General features: G+C 46.3%; 1 protein-coding gene across 4 annotated transcripts in view; it reads right to left on the minus strand.

Moving 5' to 3' along the window:
- Stk39 (serine/threonine kinase 39) overlaps window positions 1-20,879 on the minus strand; it is a 267,625-nt gene that overhangs the window by 141,980 nt on the left and 104,766 nt on the right. For all 4 annotated transcript variants that reach the window (XM_085681003.2, XM_048426001.3, XM_085681007.2 and 1 more), the window contains exons 9-10: window positions 16,122-16,170; window positions 15,954-16,019 (exon numbers count right to left, since the gene is read on the minus strand). In XM_085681003.2, coding sequence (XP_085537129.2) covers window positions 15,954-16,019; window positions 16,122-16,170 — 115 coding nt within the window. The remainder of the gene's footprint in view (window positions 1-15,953; window positions 16,020-16,121; window positions 16,171-20,879) is intronic.

Consider the following 20,879-nt stretch of genomic DNA (forward strand, 5'->3'; position numbering starts at 1 on the left):
TTCCAAGGCTCTTGGACGTGAGTGGAGTACCGCAATGTGTGCCACATTCCTCCATTCCACTGGGGATGAGTGGGCATGGCCTTCTCTTCCCCGAAATACAACGAGAAACAAGGACATCGCTGGATCTTTACCGGAATAGGTTTGGCGGGCATCTGCCCAACCTCCCAGGAAGACAAAATAAATCTCATCACATTCACATCCATTCTCCTGGTCAACATCTATTAGGCTCTGACTTGATCACACAGCATGCTGAGCACTGAGGACAGAAAACCAAGTAGGGTGGTCCCTCGCCTTAATGAACTCCCAGTCCATTAATTGTCTTTGTCACCTAATTGCAGCTTAAGCGATGTTCTGTCAAAAGCATCGAAGTCAAAAGCACTGAAGTCAAAAGCTGGAATCCAAGTCTTAGCCACTGATTTAGAACCCACTCAATCTTCACACTGCTCCGTCTCTCTTTGTGATCGTTAATTTTGGTCATCAACTTGACAAACTCACTCTGGAGCTGGTGAGGGGTGCCACTAGGGGACAGGGTGTCTGTGAGAGCGTTCCTGAGAGAATTAACTATGAGGGCAGGGCAAGACTCACACTGAATGTCATGATAGCATTCCAAGGGTTGCCCCCCAGACACACCCTATATTCAAGTTTCGTCTTTTTGATGGTTCACAGAATTTGCTCATGACTGGTTTGGATTATTGCCTCAATCCTGTCTACTTATTGGCAAACATAAAATGATCATGTGCCTGTATACAACATGCTTGAATACATGGATGAAGTGATACATATCACTGCCCCCAGCACTGCAGCCCTACTACGTGACCTGAAAGACAAAGGATCGACACTCTACTACATCTGCCCAAGGCCTCCAGGATTACTCCGGGCATGACAGGGCAGCTCCAGTGCTAAGGACAAAACCCAGGGTGTCTTCCAGGTCTTCGGGCCCCTTTTGGTTTCGACCCCAGGTGTTTAGTTACTGACTGGTCTACACACATTAAAAACTCTCCTACACAATGAGGCCAAATCGTTTCCAAACCCTCTTCGGATGGCCCAATGAGAACTTGCCACGCCACTGCCTCCTACCCCTCCTTGCTGAAACAAAGCCTCTCAACATCCTCTTGGCATTCAGGAGATGGTGAAAGTGAAGGCCTGTGCTACTAACACCAGTGATATCAGAGGTCGCTGTAATCATGACTATGAGAGAGTTGTTAACGCCAAAGGAAGGCACCCGTCCAGGAGATTCCACGGCTCTGAGAGAATGGGAAACCCGACAATGAGGATCGGCTGCTCCCACAGCAAGCGGAGAGCTCAGGAAACCCTGCATGGCAGAGGGGCCAGAGACACAAGCGGTAGACAAAAAGGGTGGGCATTTGAGATACAACTGGATAAGCTTTCAGCATGACGGTATGCGCACAGCAACGTGGCCCTTCCAACCCAGAAAGCATGAAGCAGGCATCGCCACCACCCAGCCTGTTTACTAAGAGAGCAGGGAGTCGTGTGAGCCACGCCTGGTCTCTGTGACATATGACTCAAATGTTCAGATTACAAAGTGAAAAATTTGGGGGCATGGTTTCAAAAGTTTCCCATCTCTACAAGACACAAGTGCTGGTGGTGGTGGCACAGGCCAGCACTCGGAAGGCAGAGGCAGGGGATCTCTGTGAGTTCGAGGCCAGCCTGGTCTATAGAGTGAGTTTCAAGACTGGCAGGGCTACACGGAGAACCATTGTCTGGGGGCGGAGGGGAAGACACAAGAGCTAAAGATCAGAGGTGCTCAGAGTAAGGAAACTCATATATGACCAAAGTGATAACATCAGAGAGCTCTCTGGCTGTGGATGCCATAATGCCCGGCCCGAGGCCCAGCAGAGACACCTGCCAGAGCACGGGGTCTGCTTAACCTGGCAGGTGATGGAAGGGGCCTGGTCAGCACCCTCCAGCTGGCGGCTGCTTTGTCTCCTGTTCGTTCTGGACAGAAGCGATTACGGTGACAGAGTAGTGGGAAAAATACCTCCTGACACAACACGTTCAGCCGGTCCCCGCCCTCAGCTACAGAGCAAGACGGCCAGTGTCCCTCGCCGCCCACCTTCCATGTGCTTCAGGATGAGGCGCGCTTCAATCTTTCCTGCACTACCTACAGCGCCAAGGTTGTAAAACTGCCCCACATTTCGGAACTCCGTTGGGGACCATGCTTCGACAAGTATACCACTTCCCAGGGTAGGCACGTGAGGATCAGAAAAATAAGTGAAGAGTATGAAGATGTGGGTGAAAACCATAAAGCAGAAAATATAGGAGTGTACGGGAAGGGAGTTCCAGTAAATACTGAAGTCTGCCTGTGTTCATTTTCCAGACGCTTTTATACCCCAAGGCCACAGGGGGAAACGACAAAAGACTGCTTGAACAGGACACCAAGGACAACTGGAACAGTTATTTGCTCCAATACGTCGGAACATTAAGTCATTGGCATTCTCTTGTTTAGGCAATGAGCCCACCCTAGGCCAAGAAACCTGAAGGCAGCCACTCCATAGGTCGAATCTCCTAATTCAAAAGAAGGACCAGAAGGACAGCTTGAATTCTCTGACCTTTGGTCGGGGTGGAGTGGATCTTAATGTCCAAAAGATCACAGAACCACACCCTAGGTCAGGGTGTGTAGCCACACTTGTCAGCACCTCTGAGCAAGAGGAAACTCTCTATCTTAAGACAAGGTGGAAATAGGCTCACATTTTTGGGCCCCACACAACTCTCTCTGCAGCCCTAGGAGAAGGCCGAAATAAGCCACATGTGCATCACTGCCTCTGCAGGATCAAACACTGATCACTACAGGTGAGGAGGCACACACCGTGTCTGCCTGTCTGTGTGCCTAATGGACGACTTTGCAAATGAAGAACCCTAGACCCAGACTTAGATTTAAACAAAATGTCTTAATTTTAAGAATCAGTAAGGCCAGACTCACCAATAATTATAGGTCACTTCTTATAAAACAAATTCATTCTTTGGAATATATCCTATCAAACAGATAACATTTTAGCCACAATGCATAGACGGTGATGTTCATTTCTCTGTAGTTAAAAGAACCAATTAGTTAATCATCCTTGCATTGGAATATTATGTCACCACTAAGATGATAAAAATCTCTCGACACAAAGTATCTACCATCATCTGGATGAAAATGTGATCACGTGATCGTGAGCGATAGACAGAGAAGCATGAATCCAGTTTTAGCTTTTGGAGAAATGACTCCTTGGGATGTATTTCCGGTCTCCCGCGGAAGAGGGGCTGACACCCCCACTCAGAGAGCACAGCAGAGTATAAAAGACTCAAGGGTCAATAGCATGGAAAACCGGATGGTTTAAAAGAGGCCATACAGTTGAGGATTCTGGCTGCTGAACCTAGGAATCAGTGAGATGCCACCGTCTGCGTGTTACACGAGATGCTCAGAGTAGCGCAGCTGACACTGAAGGCCACCCCGGGAGTGGGTGGTAGAGCCAGGACTAGCTGGAGTCTGTCCTAACAGCTCGACCTGCAAGCATACTTAGGTGGCGCTGGCTTCCTCGGCCACAGCTCCCCAGGACCTTTCCTCGACCACTGGACCACTGTATGAAACTTCTGCAGAGTCTGTGTTTTCTCCCTGCATGCATGCCCTTTCCAGCCCAGCCAGGTCACTGGGACCTGCTAGCACACTGGTTAAGAAGCCAAGCGGCTTGTACAGGCTGAACTGAAGGCGCTGGGCACTGGGCACTGTTCAGCATGGGCGGATGCCGCTCAGCAGGCGGCACAGGGCTCCTTTTCTTTGTTTCTGAGTCTGGGAAAGAAAGCAGAAGTTCCGAGACACTTTTAAATCAGTGTTTGAGGGCGTCAGCAGTAATTAAAGAGCAAGCTTCAAAAAAAGTCTGTTATCAAAGCAACCTTAACTAGCTGCCTTCCGTTTTAATTTGTTGTAAAACGACTGAATCTCAAAGATCTCTTCTAAAAATACAAAGTAATTCTGCCTTTCAAAAAGTTAGTCCTGAATCTCTAATAAGCCAATCACATTTGATTAGCCCCAAACAAGAGGGGCCCTTGCCTTGCCCTTCTTTCTTTCCCTAAACTTGCTCTGCACCTCTCCGTTTACCTCGCCACAGTCCTCTCGACTGAGGGGACAGGACGGGAAAGGGGCATGAAGGCACAACCTGGGCTCCTTTCCACAACATGGACTCCTTCCTGTCCCCACGGTGCCCAAAAGTTCTGTACCATCCATGACTTTCTCTTTCTCATTTCCATAAGGTCAAACTCTTTTTCAAGATTTCCAAGATTGAGATGAAGAGAGTTTAAAACGATTTCCCCTCAGTGAAAAGGGGGATATGTAGAAAGGACTAGGGAGTACTCAAATTAATTTCAGCCTAGGTTTTGCAACACCTAACTAAGTGAACAAAGCTTCGGGTAACAGAGGAACACAGTCGTGTGCTTGTGATCAGAGGATGAGAATATGCTAGGCAGAGACCAAATGTCAGCCCCCCAACATGGGCCACCCTGCTGAGATGATACCCCTCCATTGTCCGACTTTAGGATAAGGATTCCCAGAAAAGTCACTGGTAATGGGAAATTGTAAACCTTGAGTCAGCTGCATCCGAATCTCAGCTGTGAACCACAGGGAACCCACAGGAGCTGAAAGGCTAAACCAGGTTTAACTGCCTTTTGCTCTCACATTTATGCCAGAGGCCAATGCCCCGCCCTCTTACTCCCTGAACTTTATCGTTCAGAATCCCTAGAGACGGTGCCCAGCACTGACCACAGGAACTCCCAAGACACTGCTCTCAGACCCATGGGACTCTCGGGATGGCAGCATAGCAAAACTGAAGGGTGTGAGCTCCGTGTGCCATCAAGTGCAATGACAGAATTGAACTCAAGAGTGCCATGGCCATACAGACGGGACACTGCAGAGCACCTGGGTTGCAGGGCTGTGAGAGAGCCTCACCCCGGACCTGCAGCTATAGCGAGCTGCTCGTCTTCTTGTTGCCTTGTCCCCTAAAAGAACCCCCGGGAGAAACAGCTCCAGAGTAGAGGAGCTGATTTGGGGATCACAGTTAACGGGGACCTGGTCCCTTGTGGCAGGAAAGCCTGGGCTATGTGGCTCCACGGTGGCAGGAGCACACGGCACATCCTTGTTTCAGTTCTGCAGACTTGGAAGCAGCACGCTAAGTCTGGAACTGGGACCCAGTTCCCATTAACCCTTTTCCTCCAGCTAGGCCCTGTCTCCAAACCTCCCAAATTTAACCACGGGCTACCATGCTCAAGTCCGTAAGTAAAGTAAACCGCAGCTCTATCAGGCCTGCCAAGGGATGAGGTGTGGATGGTGAAACAGAGACACCTGTGTGCTGTGCCCTCATCCTGTAAGCAGCAGGAGCTTAGCATCTTAGCACTGACAAGAAGCCTGTGATGAACTTATCTTACAATTCTAGTCGAACGTCTTTCTGAACAGTTTCTCTACATTAAGAGTAACGGTGTGAGGGATCTCAAGGAGCTGGAAGGCCGCGGACTGTGAGCCAGGCCCAGAGGCTCAGGAATGTGGACGGAGGGTGGGAGGCACACAGGGATGGAGACACCTCATCAGCACATGCATGCAGTCTATTCTAGAAAAGGTAGCCATGTGCAAAGGCCCATGTGAGCAAATCTCCCAAGGCGAACAGGAAACACCAAATGCACACGAACACGCAGACCTCGAGCGTGTGGTTGCTGCACAACACGGCAGATTCTGCCTGAAGCTCACTAAGTGTTTCCATGATGGAAAGCTGTCGGCTCTCGACAGTTTAAAAGAACTTTAGAGTTCTTATCACCATTTCCGAATCTCCAAAATGGGCCCCCAAACCTCCCATACCTGACAAAGACAAAGACTTTCTTCCAAGTGAGAACCATAGAAACACGGTATTTCCTTCATCCTTTTTGCTCCCAATTCAAATCAGGGAGTAGAAAAAAATTTAACAACAGGAAAAAAAAAGTTTGGTCTTTTGTTTTGTTTTTTTCTCACTTCATTTATTGCATGGAGAGTAATTCACTATGAGGCTTTCCCCTGCCGTCTCCTCTACCCTCGCCTGTCAATTCACATCCAGCACAAACACAAAGCAGAAGAACACAATCTATAGGAGCAGGAATTATTACACAGTAGTAAAGGATGCCCGTCCAGTCTGAAATGAACTATTCTGACAGCGCCCCCTAGTGATAAAATCACTGTTCCGACCAAAGTAAGTCTATTCTAAACTGACTCCAGACGTGGAGTGGAAGCAACTGTGGGCCGACACTCTCGGAAGACCTGTCCCAGACGCCATCCCAGGCAAACAGTAACTCCAGCTTTTCTGACACTGATCTACACCTCTAAGCAGGAGCAATGACGTGTTTCACCACCGCCGCTGTCCCTACGAGCACGAGCAGGGAACACGGACTTGAAGGGCACTGCAACCTCGAGCCTATTTGATGCATCCGGGTATCCTCGCTACCTTTGATTATCAACTCCACACAACCTAGACTCACCTGAAAAGAGGAAACCTCAACTGACGAATTGCCTTGCTAAGATTCACCTGTGGTCAGACCTGAGAGAAACGGTCTCACTGATGATGGACAGGGGTGAGGGGAAGGCCCAGCCCACTGTGGGCAGCACCACCCCTACGGTGGTGGACCCGGACGCCATAGGCTGAGCGGGAACCAGAGGCAGCCAATAAGCAGCGCTCTTTTAAGGCTCCTGCTTCACTTCTACCCCGACTTCCCTCAGAGATGGATGGTTACCCTGAAGTATACCCTGACATCAACGCTTTCTCCCTAGGCTGTTTCGGGTCATTATGTTTACCATAGAAACAGAAAGCGCGTGCGGCAGCTGGGCTAGAGTCTGGTTTACTTCTCCTCCAGAGTTAGCGTTCACTTTGAGTGACTCCTACCTCTCTTCACCCAGCACTAGGGAGAGTCTTAGAAACCAACGCAGTCTCTGGAAATAACTTGATACTACTTAACTGTATTAATTTAATCACTAAATACTGGAAACACTCCAATCAATTTTGCAAAATTAAGACTTTTGGTTTCAACAAGAATTGTGTAGAACACATGCTAGGTTACTTTGGTTTGTTAATAGAAAATGTAACACAAATTCAAGAATTTTAATTTAGAATCAAAGTGGAAAGTACTTAAACCATCATGCCTTCAATTGCCTGTTGAATAAAACGGCAGCCAACTGCCTGACCTGTCCAGTTCAGTCACCTTTGATCTACTACAGTCTGATGCCTTCAAAAGGCCAAACTTCCCTTTGGGGATTCTCCAAAACTCATTGCTGCCCTCTACTGGGAAAACATGGAATAAAGCTAAAGTCACCTTATTTCTTCTCAAGGGGTTTCAACACCTTAGTTAAGATTTCAGGAGGGGAGAAAGTAACCTTGCAGAAAGTAACTTAAAAACAATTTCCCGCTTTGTCAACTAAAGAAGTCTAAATGGTGGCAAGGTGTGAAGTTATGACCATGGCTAGCTAAAGTCAAGGCCCAGTGTTCCAGCACCGCAATTTTTTGGTCTGAAAACAAAGGCAAATATTTCTCCATTTTAAACCCTTGTAACTTTTAATAAAGACTTAGCATTCTTATCCTACATTAAGTTTTACTCTTCCACACAGGTTTAAAAGTAGTTGTGGTTTCTTCCGACTATTCTTAACAAGTTCACATATATCAACCTCTCTAGCATCCAACAGATATCCTCAGAACTTCGCTGATGGTGGCAATGATGCAGTAACTGAGATAAAGATGAACCAACTGTCGACCCCACACATGCAAGTGCACGGTAAACACTGCGTTCCTCTCTCCTCTCCTCTCCCAGCTCCATCACCTTTCCCACGCGACGACCCTTTGGGCTTTACAGTCCTGTGATGTGCGAGCCACATTCCCTGACGAGAGGTGAGTGTCACTGTCTGGACTGTCCTGCATAGCTCTGCACCTCAGAGCCCACTACTGGGAGCGGGGGCAGAAAGAGACTGTGTGGCATCCCCCACCAACGCCAGCAAGCAGAAAACAGGAACAAGGGCATCCTATGAGCAAAATGATAACAAAAGCAACATGAATGATTACAAAATAATAACACATACTATATGATAACAACCATTTATTGCAAAGTTTGTCCCAAACGCAATGCTATACACACAAACATGGGAAGATACCGTCTCCGCCCATTTATGAAAGAGAAACTAAACTAGGCTCATTATTTAACATGTCCTTTCACCAAACGTGACTTAATAACTGCTGGTGCTACCAAGTTCTCACCAGCCAGGTCTCAAGCCATTCTACCAATTGAGGTTCACCCAGACCCACCAGAAAGCTGTCAAACTCTCTAGCTCCCTACCACGACACAGCTCCCCCAGTGGTCGCAAATGGTATGGCCATCCCTCCATCCTTCCTGTGCTGAAACTGGACAACTGGGGCTGAGCATGAGTAACAGACCCACTCCCTTATCTAATCCATTTAGCTGTTTTCCTGTCCCTCTCCTCTTCCTCGGAAGGGAGCAGAGGCAGCACGGACTAGAAATAAGAATGGAGCTCCTGCCTAACTCGTGCTCGCCTTTGTGTGTGCGTATGTGTGTGTGGGGGGGGTCCCTTTCCCATGTCAGCCTTTGGGGGATACCTCTCATGCTGCTGTCTGCAAGATGAAATAAAAGCAACTTCCTTAACCTCCTCGTGCACAACTGTTTGGAACAAAGACAGGAACACACACACACACACACACACACACACACACACACACACACACAAACAACCAAACAAAAACAAAAAAAAAAAAAAACAGTGATGCGATGCCCTCCAAAGGAACATCGCTGTGCCGCTGTGCACTCTGTAGCTTCCGACTCCCGGGCTCCTGGCTAGCACAGGGCATGTCTCCTGGTAGCTGAGGTTACCTCTGGCTTTTATGGGGCAGAAAAGAAAATATGAAGACGCCTAGACAGGCAACAGCAGGGAAACCCTAGTCCCAAAGAATAAAGGCTGTGATTACCCACTCTCCTGTGTGCTCCCAGGAGCTCTTTCTCCATCCCCATCCAGAGAACCCTTGCTGGAGAAGCCATTCCCATCACCCACCTCAGGAGTGTGCCTGCGTGCCTGTAGAGCATCCAGGCTTCCCCAGCCATGGGTGACCTCTCTATTCATGTAATCGCCACGGTGTCCTTGTGGACTCGGGATCTGCTTCTGTTCAGCACGGTGTCAGATATCCCGTGCTGGCCACGGCTCAGCCCCAGGCAGCACAGAATCTGTGATGCTGTGTACAGAGGTCAGGCTGTTCACTCCGGTCATACCTGTGCCCAGCAAAGTTGGAGGAGGCACAGCGCGCTTCACTTCTTGCCTAAGACTGATGTGATGTGCCCTGTGCACTACAAATCACAAGAAATCCCTCCCGCTGACATCCTACGGATGTGCAGCCACAATGGCTCAGAATAAATATTGCCTTAGAAAAAAAGATGTCATGACCCAGGAGATGAGCGTGCCACTCCTATTAAGGAACAGTACTTGTGTTTTTAACAAAGATGCTGACAGCAGCATCTTTAGATGCCTAAAGCAGACAACCTCCATTAAACCTCAGCAGGACACATGATACGATACACCCAGAATACAGCATCACTTCTGAGACGCCTGTCAAAACATGCGGGTGAGTCCAACTGTGGGGGAATACCAGCTATTTATTTAGACCTTTATCGAGGGACATTCTACAAAATAACTGACCCAGATTCTTCAAAAGTGTCAGAGCTAAGGCTGGAGACATGGCTCAGTGATTAGGACCACTGACTGCTGCTCTTCCAGAGGTCCTGAGTTCAAACCCCAGCAACCACATGATGGCTCACAACCATCTGTAACAATATCTGGCGCCCTCTTCTGGTGGACAGCCACACACGCAGGCAAAACACTGTCCATAAAAAAAATAAACTTTTTTTAAAAGTCTAACAAGAGATTCATTGACTTTTTCCAAACTTTTGTGTAAAAAATAATGACATCTTGAAATTTGCAACAAATGGATGGATCTAGAAAAAGAACATTGAGTGAAGTAACCCAGACCCAGAAAGACAAATATAATATGTACTCATTAATAAGTGGGGTTTTTTTTGACATAAACCAAAGAAAAACCAGCCTGCAATCCACAACCCCAGAGAACCTAGACAACAAAGAAGATGCTAAGAGAGGCATACACGGATCCACATAGAGGGTGGAAAAGACAAGAACTCCTGAGGAAACTGGGAGTATGGGGGTCAAGGAGAGGGTAAAAGGAGAGAGGGAAGGAAGGGGAACAGCGAAAACTGTATAGCTCAATAAAAAACAGTTTTAAAAAAAAGTGTAACAGCTATACAAGAGAAAGACCAGTCTAGATCAAAGGAAACAAGCGCAGCTCAACAGTGTGGATTCAAGCCGGTAGGGAAACAGACGAAACTAACAACTTCAGAGTATGTGCAGGTTAACGCAACTTTTCTGCTTTTGATCTGTACTGCTGTGCTGCAGGAGACTGTCCTTGTTTGGGAGACACACCACCTGCAGAGCAGCTGTGGGCAAAGGGTGCCCCGCGTGCTGTGTTCTGAACTGCTCAGAGGAAAGGGTGAAAACGGAAACACGTGCAGAAAATTGTGTGCCGGGCACCTCCGTCTCTTACGAGGCGGGAAGTCGTGCGCTCTGTGTCTACATTTCTAGCAAGTGTGAAACTAATTCCAAAAAGAAAGTGAAAAAGGATCAGGCTCCACAGTATTAAATAAACGTGAACTGTAGTGTTTCCACCTGCTGGTGCCCAAACTCACCCTAGAATCAAATAGGGCTGATAGTGTTAGGTTCTCAAACTACAGTAACCAATCTTACAGACTAATAAAAGAAATTCATGTTCGTACCCAGCAGGACATTGCTATGACTTCCATTTCTCCTTATGTGCTTTTTGGTTGTTTATTTTGCTTCGTTCTGAGACAGGGTCACCTGGTCGGCCTTGAGCTCACTATGTAGACCAGGCTGGCCTCAGATTCAGAGATCTGCCTACCTCTGTTCCTTCCTCCCAAGTGCTGAGATAACAGACGTACCACCATGTCTCGCTCCCTTTCTCCTTCTGATACAGACCAGCTAACCACTAGCCATTTTTAACCTTTCGATGGTGAGGTTAATACAATGCAAGCAAAAGCCCTTTTGCTTGTCCGACTTCCCATGAGCACTGAGTGACCACAGTAAGAGGACTACGAACTGTGTGTTCAGACCCAGCCCTTCTGGGTCAGGAAGAGCTCTGCTCACCGGGTGACCCCTGTCCGTCTCTGTGGCTCAGACCGCTGGACTCCATCTCGCCTTGTGTGGGTTTCAGAAAGCACATGGATATGAACTGCGAATGTGGACCATCAGGGTTCATATCGTGGGCCATAAACCTTAGGCCACAGCCAGTTCTGAGGACTGAATGTCCCCGAAAACTTATGTGTACAACCTCACGCATCTGTGTTCAGTTTTAACAGACTCAATGATGCCCTTCTCCACCTACTGAACCCAACACAGTGAGTGACAGGCCATCATGCATCCAAAGGCATCTGGAATCAGGACCCAAGAAAGCACTGTGAAAGGCAGAGATGGCATGGAACCTTTCCTGCTCACGAACAAGGCCATCTGTGAAGCAGAGAAGACATAAATAGCTATTCCTAGCTCGGCTCTTGGAGGTCATGGTTAACTTAGTATACAGGGAACATCTCAGGGTCCAGGAGTGTCAAGTACCTCACTACCCTACATTTTAAACCAGGGGTCTTACAGAATTTTCTCACCAAAGACAGGAAAGTCAGGGCCAAGGAAAATCAAGATGATCCCTAAACATGCACTAGGAAAAGATGACAGAATGGTAAAAACGCTTTACACGGAATATTGTGTGTGCAGGTGTGTGCGTGTGCACAACAAACAACTGAGATCCAATGAGTGGAAAACGGGGTGGAAGTGGAAGGCTTTCTGTGACACTCAAGGACACGTGGTCAGAAGAACAGGAAGAGCGTCTGGCATCCTGCTATGAAGAGCAAATGCACTGTCGAGCTGAGGTCTAACCTGTGCACCTGTCTGCAACTCTCTGGATGAGAGGTGGGGTTCAGACAACAGACCAAGGATACCTGAAGAGGAGTATGAGACAGGAGAGCAGTCATCTTTAGGAAGCAAAACAGCCAGGACAACATTTCTAGGCCTTCCCTAGATGATGCTTAAAAACTTAGTAGTCTCCTTTTACTCTGCGAAATTCTGAGATGGAGAGTTGTCTATTGTTTGAAAGAAAGATGACAAATTAAGGCCTAAATTCAAGAAGCCAGGATCTACGTGTAGTGGTCACACCAGCAATCCTAATGCTTGGGAAGCAGAGGCAGGAAGGTCATGAGTTAAAGGCCTGGACTATATATTAAAACTCAGTCATAAACAAAACAAAAAAATCCAATAATAATAATAATAGTAATAATGCAGAAAAACCAAGGCATGTGAGAAGGCATGACTGCAAATTCAAATCCCTCACAGTTCTAGCTGCTTTCTGTCCGAGATAAGGCAAAATGGGATTTGAGATATATATCACAGTGACATGGAATAAAATATTTTTAAGGGAAGAAAATAAAGTCATGGCCTGAACAGATTCTTCATCATCTCAGCCTGACGGCCACAGGGAAAGTCTGCGCTGCGTTTAGGAGCCGCACAGGGTCCATTTTCCTGGAGGGTAGACTATGCAGTTAGAAATTCAGTACTGAGAACCTTGGCCTTTCTATTAGGCAGAAATCTTTCTTTTATTTCCTTTTTTCTTTTTTTTTAGTTTTTTTTTCATTTATCTGTCCTCATGTTTGCTTTTGTTTGGAAGGCACTCTTGAGCAAAGTCAGAAAGTTAATCACGAAGCAGAGTCTAAGGAAACACAGAACAAGAGATTGAAAGGAAGATAGAAATCTAATTACAATTGTTTAGTTAGAAACACAGGGCTCACGTTCTAAACATCTGTGCTTAGACCCACAGCTAAGTGCAGTCCTCACCCCTCGTCACGGAGCCTTCTCTTTGCATCAAATGGCGACCATTGCAGAAAGCCACAACCAATCAATATGCAGAGCTGTGGAGCCCAGTCCCAATGGACATGACTACAGAACAGCTCCCAAACTGAAGGGTCAGGCAGTGTGGAGGAAAGCGAGGAAGACAGACTGTGAGAGGGAGAACCGGGGAGTTTGCTGTGAGACTGGGTCTCCTAGGTGTCAGGAGTCACCCCCATCAAGTCTCACCAACACGACTGACTAAACATGAGCTGAACAAAGTCAGTAATAAACACGCCAGAGTGGACTGGAGAAAGGTCCCACAGCCTCAACCCTTGTGGGACAAAACGAAGTACACCTGAGGAACGCTGAGAGGGAGAAACAGTCTTCCCCAAAGGTCAGCCCTGAAAACATACGCACACAAGTAGCATTATGGAGACTGAGCAGATTATATTGAGGACTATTTTTTAAAGGGGGAAAAACAGAGGAAGCTGGACTAGAGAGATGGCTCAGTAGTTAAGAGCACTGGCTGCTCTTCCAGGGGACCCAGGTTCAATTCCCAGCACCCACATGGTGGCACACTGCCATACGTAACTTCAACTCCAAGAGATCTGCCACCCTATTCTGGCCTCCTAGTGCACCAGGCATGTACACTGTACACAGATATACATGCAGGTAAAACATCAATACACAGAAAATAATCATTTTATAAAAATGTAAAAACAGCAGAAGAGCCATGTACAGTGACCACTGCATAACTGCCATTCAGGAATGTGTGGCTGAGCCTAGAGAATCATGAGCTTGAGACCAGCCTGGGCTACGCAGTGAAACCGGAAATGAAAGGCAAAAAAATCAATGGAAAAAGAAGGAAGCAGAAGGGTCCAGTGCTGTAGGAGAACAAGGGTAGGCTCTTGAGATGAAGTCAACATTGTAGGAAGGAGGTGGCACACAAACCCAGCCTGCAGACTGGGGGAACAGGCGAAATGCGCAGCCAAGACAGAAAAACAAAGCGCAGAACAAACGGTCCCTTGCGGATATTCCAAGGGACCTGTGTGGCCCTTCAGACCTGCAGCTAGAAAGATGCCTGAGATACATAGAAGCTTCTACAAAGTGAACACAGTAATAACCCCATAAAACCAGAAGCCGTTACACTTCAGAACTCTGGAGAGGTCAGATACTTATGCAGCGGGGTGTAGGGTACTCATTCTTGTCTAAATGAAAAATTGCTTAAAAACTACTCTAAAGCGCCAGTGAAATACATTTTTGGAAGAATGGTTTTTTTGAAAAGTCAAAGTCTTGAAGTTAGCACTCAATTACTGTGGAGGCCCTAAAATGTGGATCCATTTCCATCTTGTCTGACAGTCAGAGAGTTGGAGACTGACTAACAAGCCTATTGCATGTTCCAACTCAGGATGCAATTGCTTGATGCATGTCCCAACTCAGGATGCTTTTGACATTAACATAGCTCCATTCAGTCCTGAGAGATGGTCAGGACACGCAATCTTCTATTCCTTCTTTTGTAACTATAAGGTCACCTGGGGAGGGGCAGCCTTCAGGATACCCCATCTAGAGCAGCTTCACTACCTAGACAACAGAATGATAATGATTTGATGTCTTAGAGTAATAAAGTGATTGTGTGAGATATCCTTTGTATTATGTTAATAAAGTCTTCTGTTACCTTCTCTCCGCCCCCCCCCCCAGTTTTGCTTGGTATGAAAGCTATGGAAAATTAAACACGGGTGATTTCAGTAATCACTGGAATGCCCTCCCGGTATAATTCTATGGTTTCCATTCTGTTATTCTTCATACACCTCCATATTCTTTACTTATATTTTTAAATTCCCATACCCCTAACCTGGTAAGAGGCTGGTCCACATCAGTTACTTAATCCTGGGTGTGCTGAGATACAGTATCCAAAGTACATCTGCCAGCTCCATTTAGATCACACACAATTCTGGTTCCTATCGGCTCTCTCTACACCAGTAAACAGGAAAGCAAGCAAAGAAACATCTCCTTTTAAATCTGCAGGGTATATATTCTTAATTATTAACCCATGATACTAACTTTAAAACCAAATAACCAACCCAATGACTGCCCATTAGAATTTACATATAGCATAATGAAAATCCATCATAATGACAAATAATTCAGAGTAAATACATATATGATTACATGCCACTTTGAGAATCTAAAACCTAGAACTGAAAAAACTGTAGGTAATCAATTTAGTGGACATAAAATGGACTAGAAAGGGATTATGGATCTTCTATGAGAAATGAATTAAATCCCATAGATATTCACCCAACCTTTACAACCAAATTTGGGGAACCAAATTTGGGGAAATAGTTCATTCAATAAAGACTGGGGCCTGAGCCCGCACTGCAAGCAGTGGCATAAAAATACCCAGCACAGTGGGGCACACCTGTAACCCTAGAACTGGCCTGCAGAGGGTGAAGGGCATGACAGTGCCTCCCTGGAGCTCACCGACCAGTCTCGAAGAGTCAGCTTAGGTTCTGTGAGAAACTCTGTCTCAAAAGAATAAGCGGGGAGAAACTGAGGAACGGCACATGATCTCCAGCCTCTACGAGCACATGAGCCTCGAGAATACTGTTCCACATCACACAGACCAAACACTTTTCTCATTTCACCGTTTCAAACTAGGTTTGAAATTGAGTATCCCTCTTTTTAAAAACCCAAAGGAAAAGTAATACAGCTATTTCACCTCTCCAGCATCAAACCTTGCCGGCATTCAGTCTCTCCTTTTGGGGGGGCTGGGAGCTGTTGCATGCCAAACTGACATTATGAGAGCTCCATGCTGTTACCTAAACCTGCAAGAGCAACCTGTGGTAACAGGAAGGAAGACCCACGGCCAGAGGGGTGATGATCGGATAATCTCCAAACTGAAGCCAGAGTGCGCTGGAACCTTCTTGCCATTTCTTTATGGTTTTCTTTCTGAGCTGGGGGACGATCTTTGGGAGATGGGGTGGATGGAGCTTACCTTCTTGGCTCTTTGGGCTATGTCTGGCGTTCTTGTCAGCAGCTTCTCAATCAGGTACTCTCTGTTCTGCAAAACAAACGACCCCGACAGTTGAACGCCTCGCTGGATGCCCACAGGGTCACAGCAATTTCAAAACAGCAGATTGACTTGGGGTGTTAAGCATGTTACCTTGGCTTTCTGGAAGAATTTGCATTTTAAAAGTTCTGCTGCTGTGGGCCTGAAAGATCAATAATAAATTAGAGTTGAAACAATCACCACATAATAAAAATACTGCCTTGATGCTACGGCTTAACCTTAGAGCATTTCTGGAAGACTGACCTTAAGACAAGCAAAACCAACAACCAAGTCAATCACAAGGTGGCACCAAATGAGGCAGGGCCTGTTTCCTAGCTCCTTCTAAATACCTCTCCTGCAGAACACATAAGCTCCTGTGAGTTCATGTGTGGGCACAATCAGCGTTCCAGCCGCCACTCTTATACTTCAGTATGTCCACTTGGGAGATTTTAAAGGCTGGCAGAGCAACTTCGGAGAGCAGAATTCCTATTGTATCACAAAGCCGTACAAACTGCAATATGACCCTGTCAAAGGGACTACAGAGTCTGCTGTGTTCTGTGAATCCCAAGGAGCAGCAGCTATGGCAGGGCTCACGGAGAGATCTTAGGGGCCAGCTCAGGCTGCACAGGACTGAAAGAACTGCTTCAAGAGTGTATGCACCACTGTTTTCAAAAAATAAAAAAATTCAAATGGCATGGTGATTGATAAAATGCAAGCTCACTCAAAAGCATTTCTGGATGTCTACCACCCTGAGTTATTGTATAACTTGTTTCTCCACGCTGTATCGCACGGAAGCTCAAAAGTTAGGTCCCGAAGGCTCAGAGAGGTTCCATCATGCATCTAAATGCTGACGAGATGGCTCATAAAATTACACATTCAGAATAATTTCAGACTGCAGATCTTGGTAGAGTCTGTAAATACTCAAGTTCAGAAGACTCTGAAACTCAAAACACATTGGAGATCCGGCCTGCTCAAGCTGTGCTTCACACACACCCTCAGGCTCCTCAGTGACGCAGCACAGAGGCGCGACCATTACGCTAGTCCACTATTAGGGATGGGGATGCTAAGTTTAACTGATTGGTCCCCAGGCTCCAAAGCTCAGCACTGGAAGGTCTGCTTTCCCTCACTATAATTAGCCAGTGTCCCACTGAGCGATGTCTCAGCACTGAACGGATATCCTGTTGCTGAAAACCTTCCCCTGGGGTTTACCATCTTGGACTTAAATATTTCATCGGAGGTAGCCGAACATTGATTTCCTGCTTTTACCATTCTTTCTCTGTTCAACTGACAATCGTCCGTAAAGAATAGCTTCCTCTGTCAATAATTCCTTAATTAAGAATCCATTTCATGAGCTTTCTCTATTTGTATCTGTAGAAGAGGGGTATGAGGAGGAAAGCCGCCCTAATACCCATCCATATAAGCTGGAGATGGAGGTCAGTGGGCAAGCACTCGCCGAGCATCCAAAACGCTAAAAGGAAAGGAAGGCAGTGGGAGAGAAAAGAGGAAGGGAGGAGGAGGGGCAGAGGGAGGGCAGGTTGTAAGATAGATAATCTGGAGACAATGAATCCCTCATCTTCCAAGAGGAAAAAGTGGAAGAGATGAGGGAACAGATCTAGATCAAAATAGACTTAAAATCTAAAGCTAAATGTAGCTCACTGCCCTTGAGTGAGCACTAGGTTTGAAAGAAAGTAGCAAAAAATTACAAAGACATTTAGAGATAGAGCTGCAAATTCACCACATAGGAGACACCTGTACAAAATCCTGCTCATTTTCTTCAGTGTGGAAAGACACCATCATTATGCAGAAGCAAGACCTTACTTGATAGGAAGAAACACCCGGTGAAGTGTTGTCTGTTACTGTCAAACAATTCAGTAACTAAAATGTGGATAATATAAAGGATGGGAAATGCTAATCCTGCCGGAATAGGCGAGACTGAAGTAACCGTGGAGCCGCTGCTCACACTGTTCTCCATGTTTTTAAATTCCAATGATATCAATTTGGAAGGGCGAAGCAAGCATCACAGGACATGACTTTCCGCAAAGGCTAGCTAAAGTACAAAGAGGGTTATACTGGGAGGAGGGTACAAACGTAGACATTGTCCTTGTGCCTAAATGATAGACGGCTGCTGCTGAGAGGCTTCCCCGAGAGGCCCACAGAGTCCAGACTCCAGGAGAACCGAGAATTTCCACAAGCACAGGCAGGTACAGTCGGCCTAAGTCTACAAAGTCATCAACTGTATTTCTGGGCAAGGAAGATTTGTGTTCTGATTGTTACCACTTCCTTCAAATTTTAACAATATTAGCTATAGGCACCTCTCCAAGAAGCCCGAGTCATGCACCCACTACAACAGTTGATAATTGATAACTGCTTTGAGTAAATAAGGGTCTAATGACGGGAGGGCTATAGTTTATATTATATAATTTATATATATATATATGTATATATATATATAAATTATATAATAATTTACCCTTGGTAAATTCATTAGATGCATGAGTTATAGCTTGTTTAAAAGCCAAAGAACTTGGAGATGAAAAAAGACCTAGCCATTTTACATGATGCACTGGTTACTATTTTGCTGTATATTCGTCCCTCTCATCTTCAGCCTGTGTTACCAAGCCTCTAAAGAACGGGCTCCTGAAAGCAACTAAATCAAGCTCCGTGATCCCGCATCATCTAAGGCTGTCTCCTCCATGATTCCAAATCTTCTGCGGCTGTCGTCATCAACCTTGCACACTTTTCCCTTCAACCATGAGGGCATTCCGATCTGTCTTCCGTTCGTTCACAACCCTGGGCTTTCCTTGAGATTGTTTCTTCGAAATGTTTCATAACCAAGTAGTCCACCTTGTTCATGAGTCAAGAAACAATTTAGATGCCACCATCTTAGGGATCTCTCTCCCAGCATCTATGAGTAGAATTCACTGCTCCGGATTTGGTGCTAAGTGTGTCTTCCCACTCTTCCCACTTTATCTCAATCTGTGCTCCCTCTCCGGTAGCTCCGCTTTACCGTGTTAGGAGCCCTTCTGAGGCAAAGAGCCTGGAGATTTCATTTTTATATTCCTGGTGCCCAGCACAGAACAGCAAACTTCTGTAGCTCAATTTCACACCCCAGCATGAAGTGAAGGCAATGCTGGTAGACATTTGGGCCAGGACTGTAACTCCTGTGGCTAAGTTTAGCCAGCACTGAAGCGTCTGTTCGACACAGTGAGGAAAAGAGGGAAATGCAGTAAAAACGACGCTCAGGCAGCAAAACAAAGAGGAGGGACACGGCACAGGTGGGGACCCAAAGAGATTTTCCTTTTCCTCAGTACCCCTCATTCTCCTTCTGCCGACTAAAGGTCAAATGTTAAACCTAGGTGGATAGAAGGTTGTGGAATGCTGGACTGACCTTGAGAAATGGGACTGGAAAAATTCATTCCCTTCCTGAGAAAGGTCATTTCTATGGAAACCAAAAAAAAAAAAAAAAAAAAAAAAAAGGAAAGGGGAAAAGCATATTGCAGAAAAAAACCTTTTATCCCCACTCCACTCCACCCTTACCCTTCATCAGAAAAAAAACATAAGGTAAGGGGGAGAAAGGGCTTTAAAAGCCCACACTCTTTTTTATGATTTTGTTTTGTTTCCTTTGGGGAGCTTGTTTTTGTCTTTAATAGGCACGACTGTTAAGTTTCAAGTCACTCTAATTCAATACAGAAAACAGTTGAACAGTGTTACTGGGTCCATTTATACTGAAGTCAGCTCAAGTGTTCCCAGCTTTGGGGTAGAGTGTGCTATGCTAACCTCCATAGGAAAGTAGGGGAAGGGGAACTAGGAGAACTGAGGAAGTATGAGACAAGCAGAGGTGCCTGGTGCCCTTCTGAACTTAGGTTTGCATGCCTGGCTACTTATTCGTTGCTGTTTTCTCCAACAGAAACTACAACGGTAGGCCTACTGCGCAGCCGTATACCCTGCCTGTCTTTAGCTGAGTTCTGCTGGAGCAGGGGATCTGCCCCGCCACCTCCCACAAGGCTGCCAACCACCGCCCAGCCATGTAACAGGTAGTATAAATAGAAACACTGTTTCCCAAGAAGAGCTACAGTGCTACCAGTAGCCAGAACGGTCCAGGCTATGAACACTGACTGATTCTGAAATCCTAAAACATGATGCAGTGTTCTGCAAAACACTGCAAGTACCAGCATGCTCAGAAGATTTTCAGTGGATTCATCGGATACATATGGATGGGCCCAAGTCCGCTGAGACCTAAAATGGATCTCCAAGGATTCAGGATGAGTATTATACAGTCTAAACAGCTCTAACTACATGCTTTAATAAATTCTAACCGCTTCCTGACCTCAGGCAGAACTGCTTTGCGCAGCCCTCCCTCCCTTGGCAAAGTGATAGTCCAGTCTAACTCATGGCTGGCGCATTTATCTATGCAACATCCGCCCTCTTAGTGCTCAGTCAATGCCGGCTCTTTTTACAGGTTGCCATCATTGGGGGATGTGTAACCTATACGTCAGGCTCATTTTATTAGGAAATTGCAAAGCACTCTGCTATGCAAATACAAGCAACTCTGCCTGAGCTAATGCAAAGCACAAACCTCCCTGGGGCACAGGCTCTGACACCTCAGGTTCATGTCACACGAGGAAAGCCCAGAGTCTGGCATGCGAGCACGGGACTCAATCTATGTCCTGGTTATTCTGCCACTGTGCTTGTCACTGGTTGCTCAAGCCTCTTAGCATCACTAGGGTTTTGGTGCCTACTAACCGCGCTAAGATCACAGGGAGATGAGCTACATGCAGCTAGCACATATTCACAAAGGTTATCGAAGTTTGCCTTCAACGCTATAACCCACTTGGATGTCTCTCCTTGCCAAGCTCTGACGCCAGCTCCAGG

The sequence above is a fragment of the Myodes glareolus genome, chromosome 21, assembly GCF_982192425.1.
Source record: "Myodes glareolus chromosome 21, mMyoGla1.1, whole genome shotgun sequence".
NCBI classification, from domain to species: domain Eukaryota; kingdom Metazoa; phylum Chordata; class Mammalia; order Rodentia; family Cricetidae; genus Myodes; species Myodes glareolus.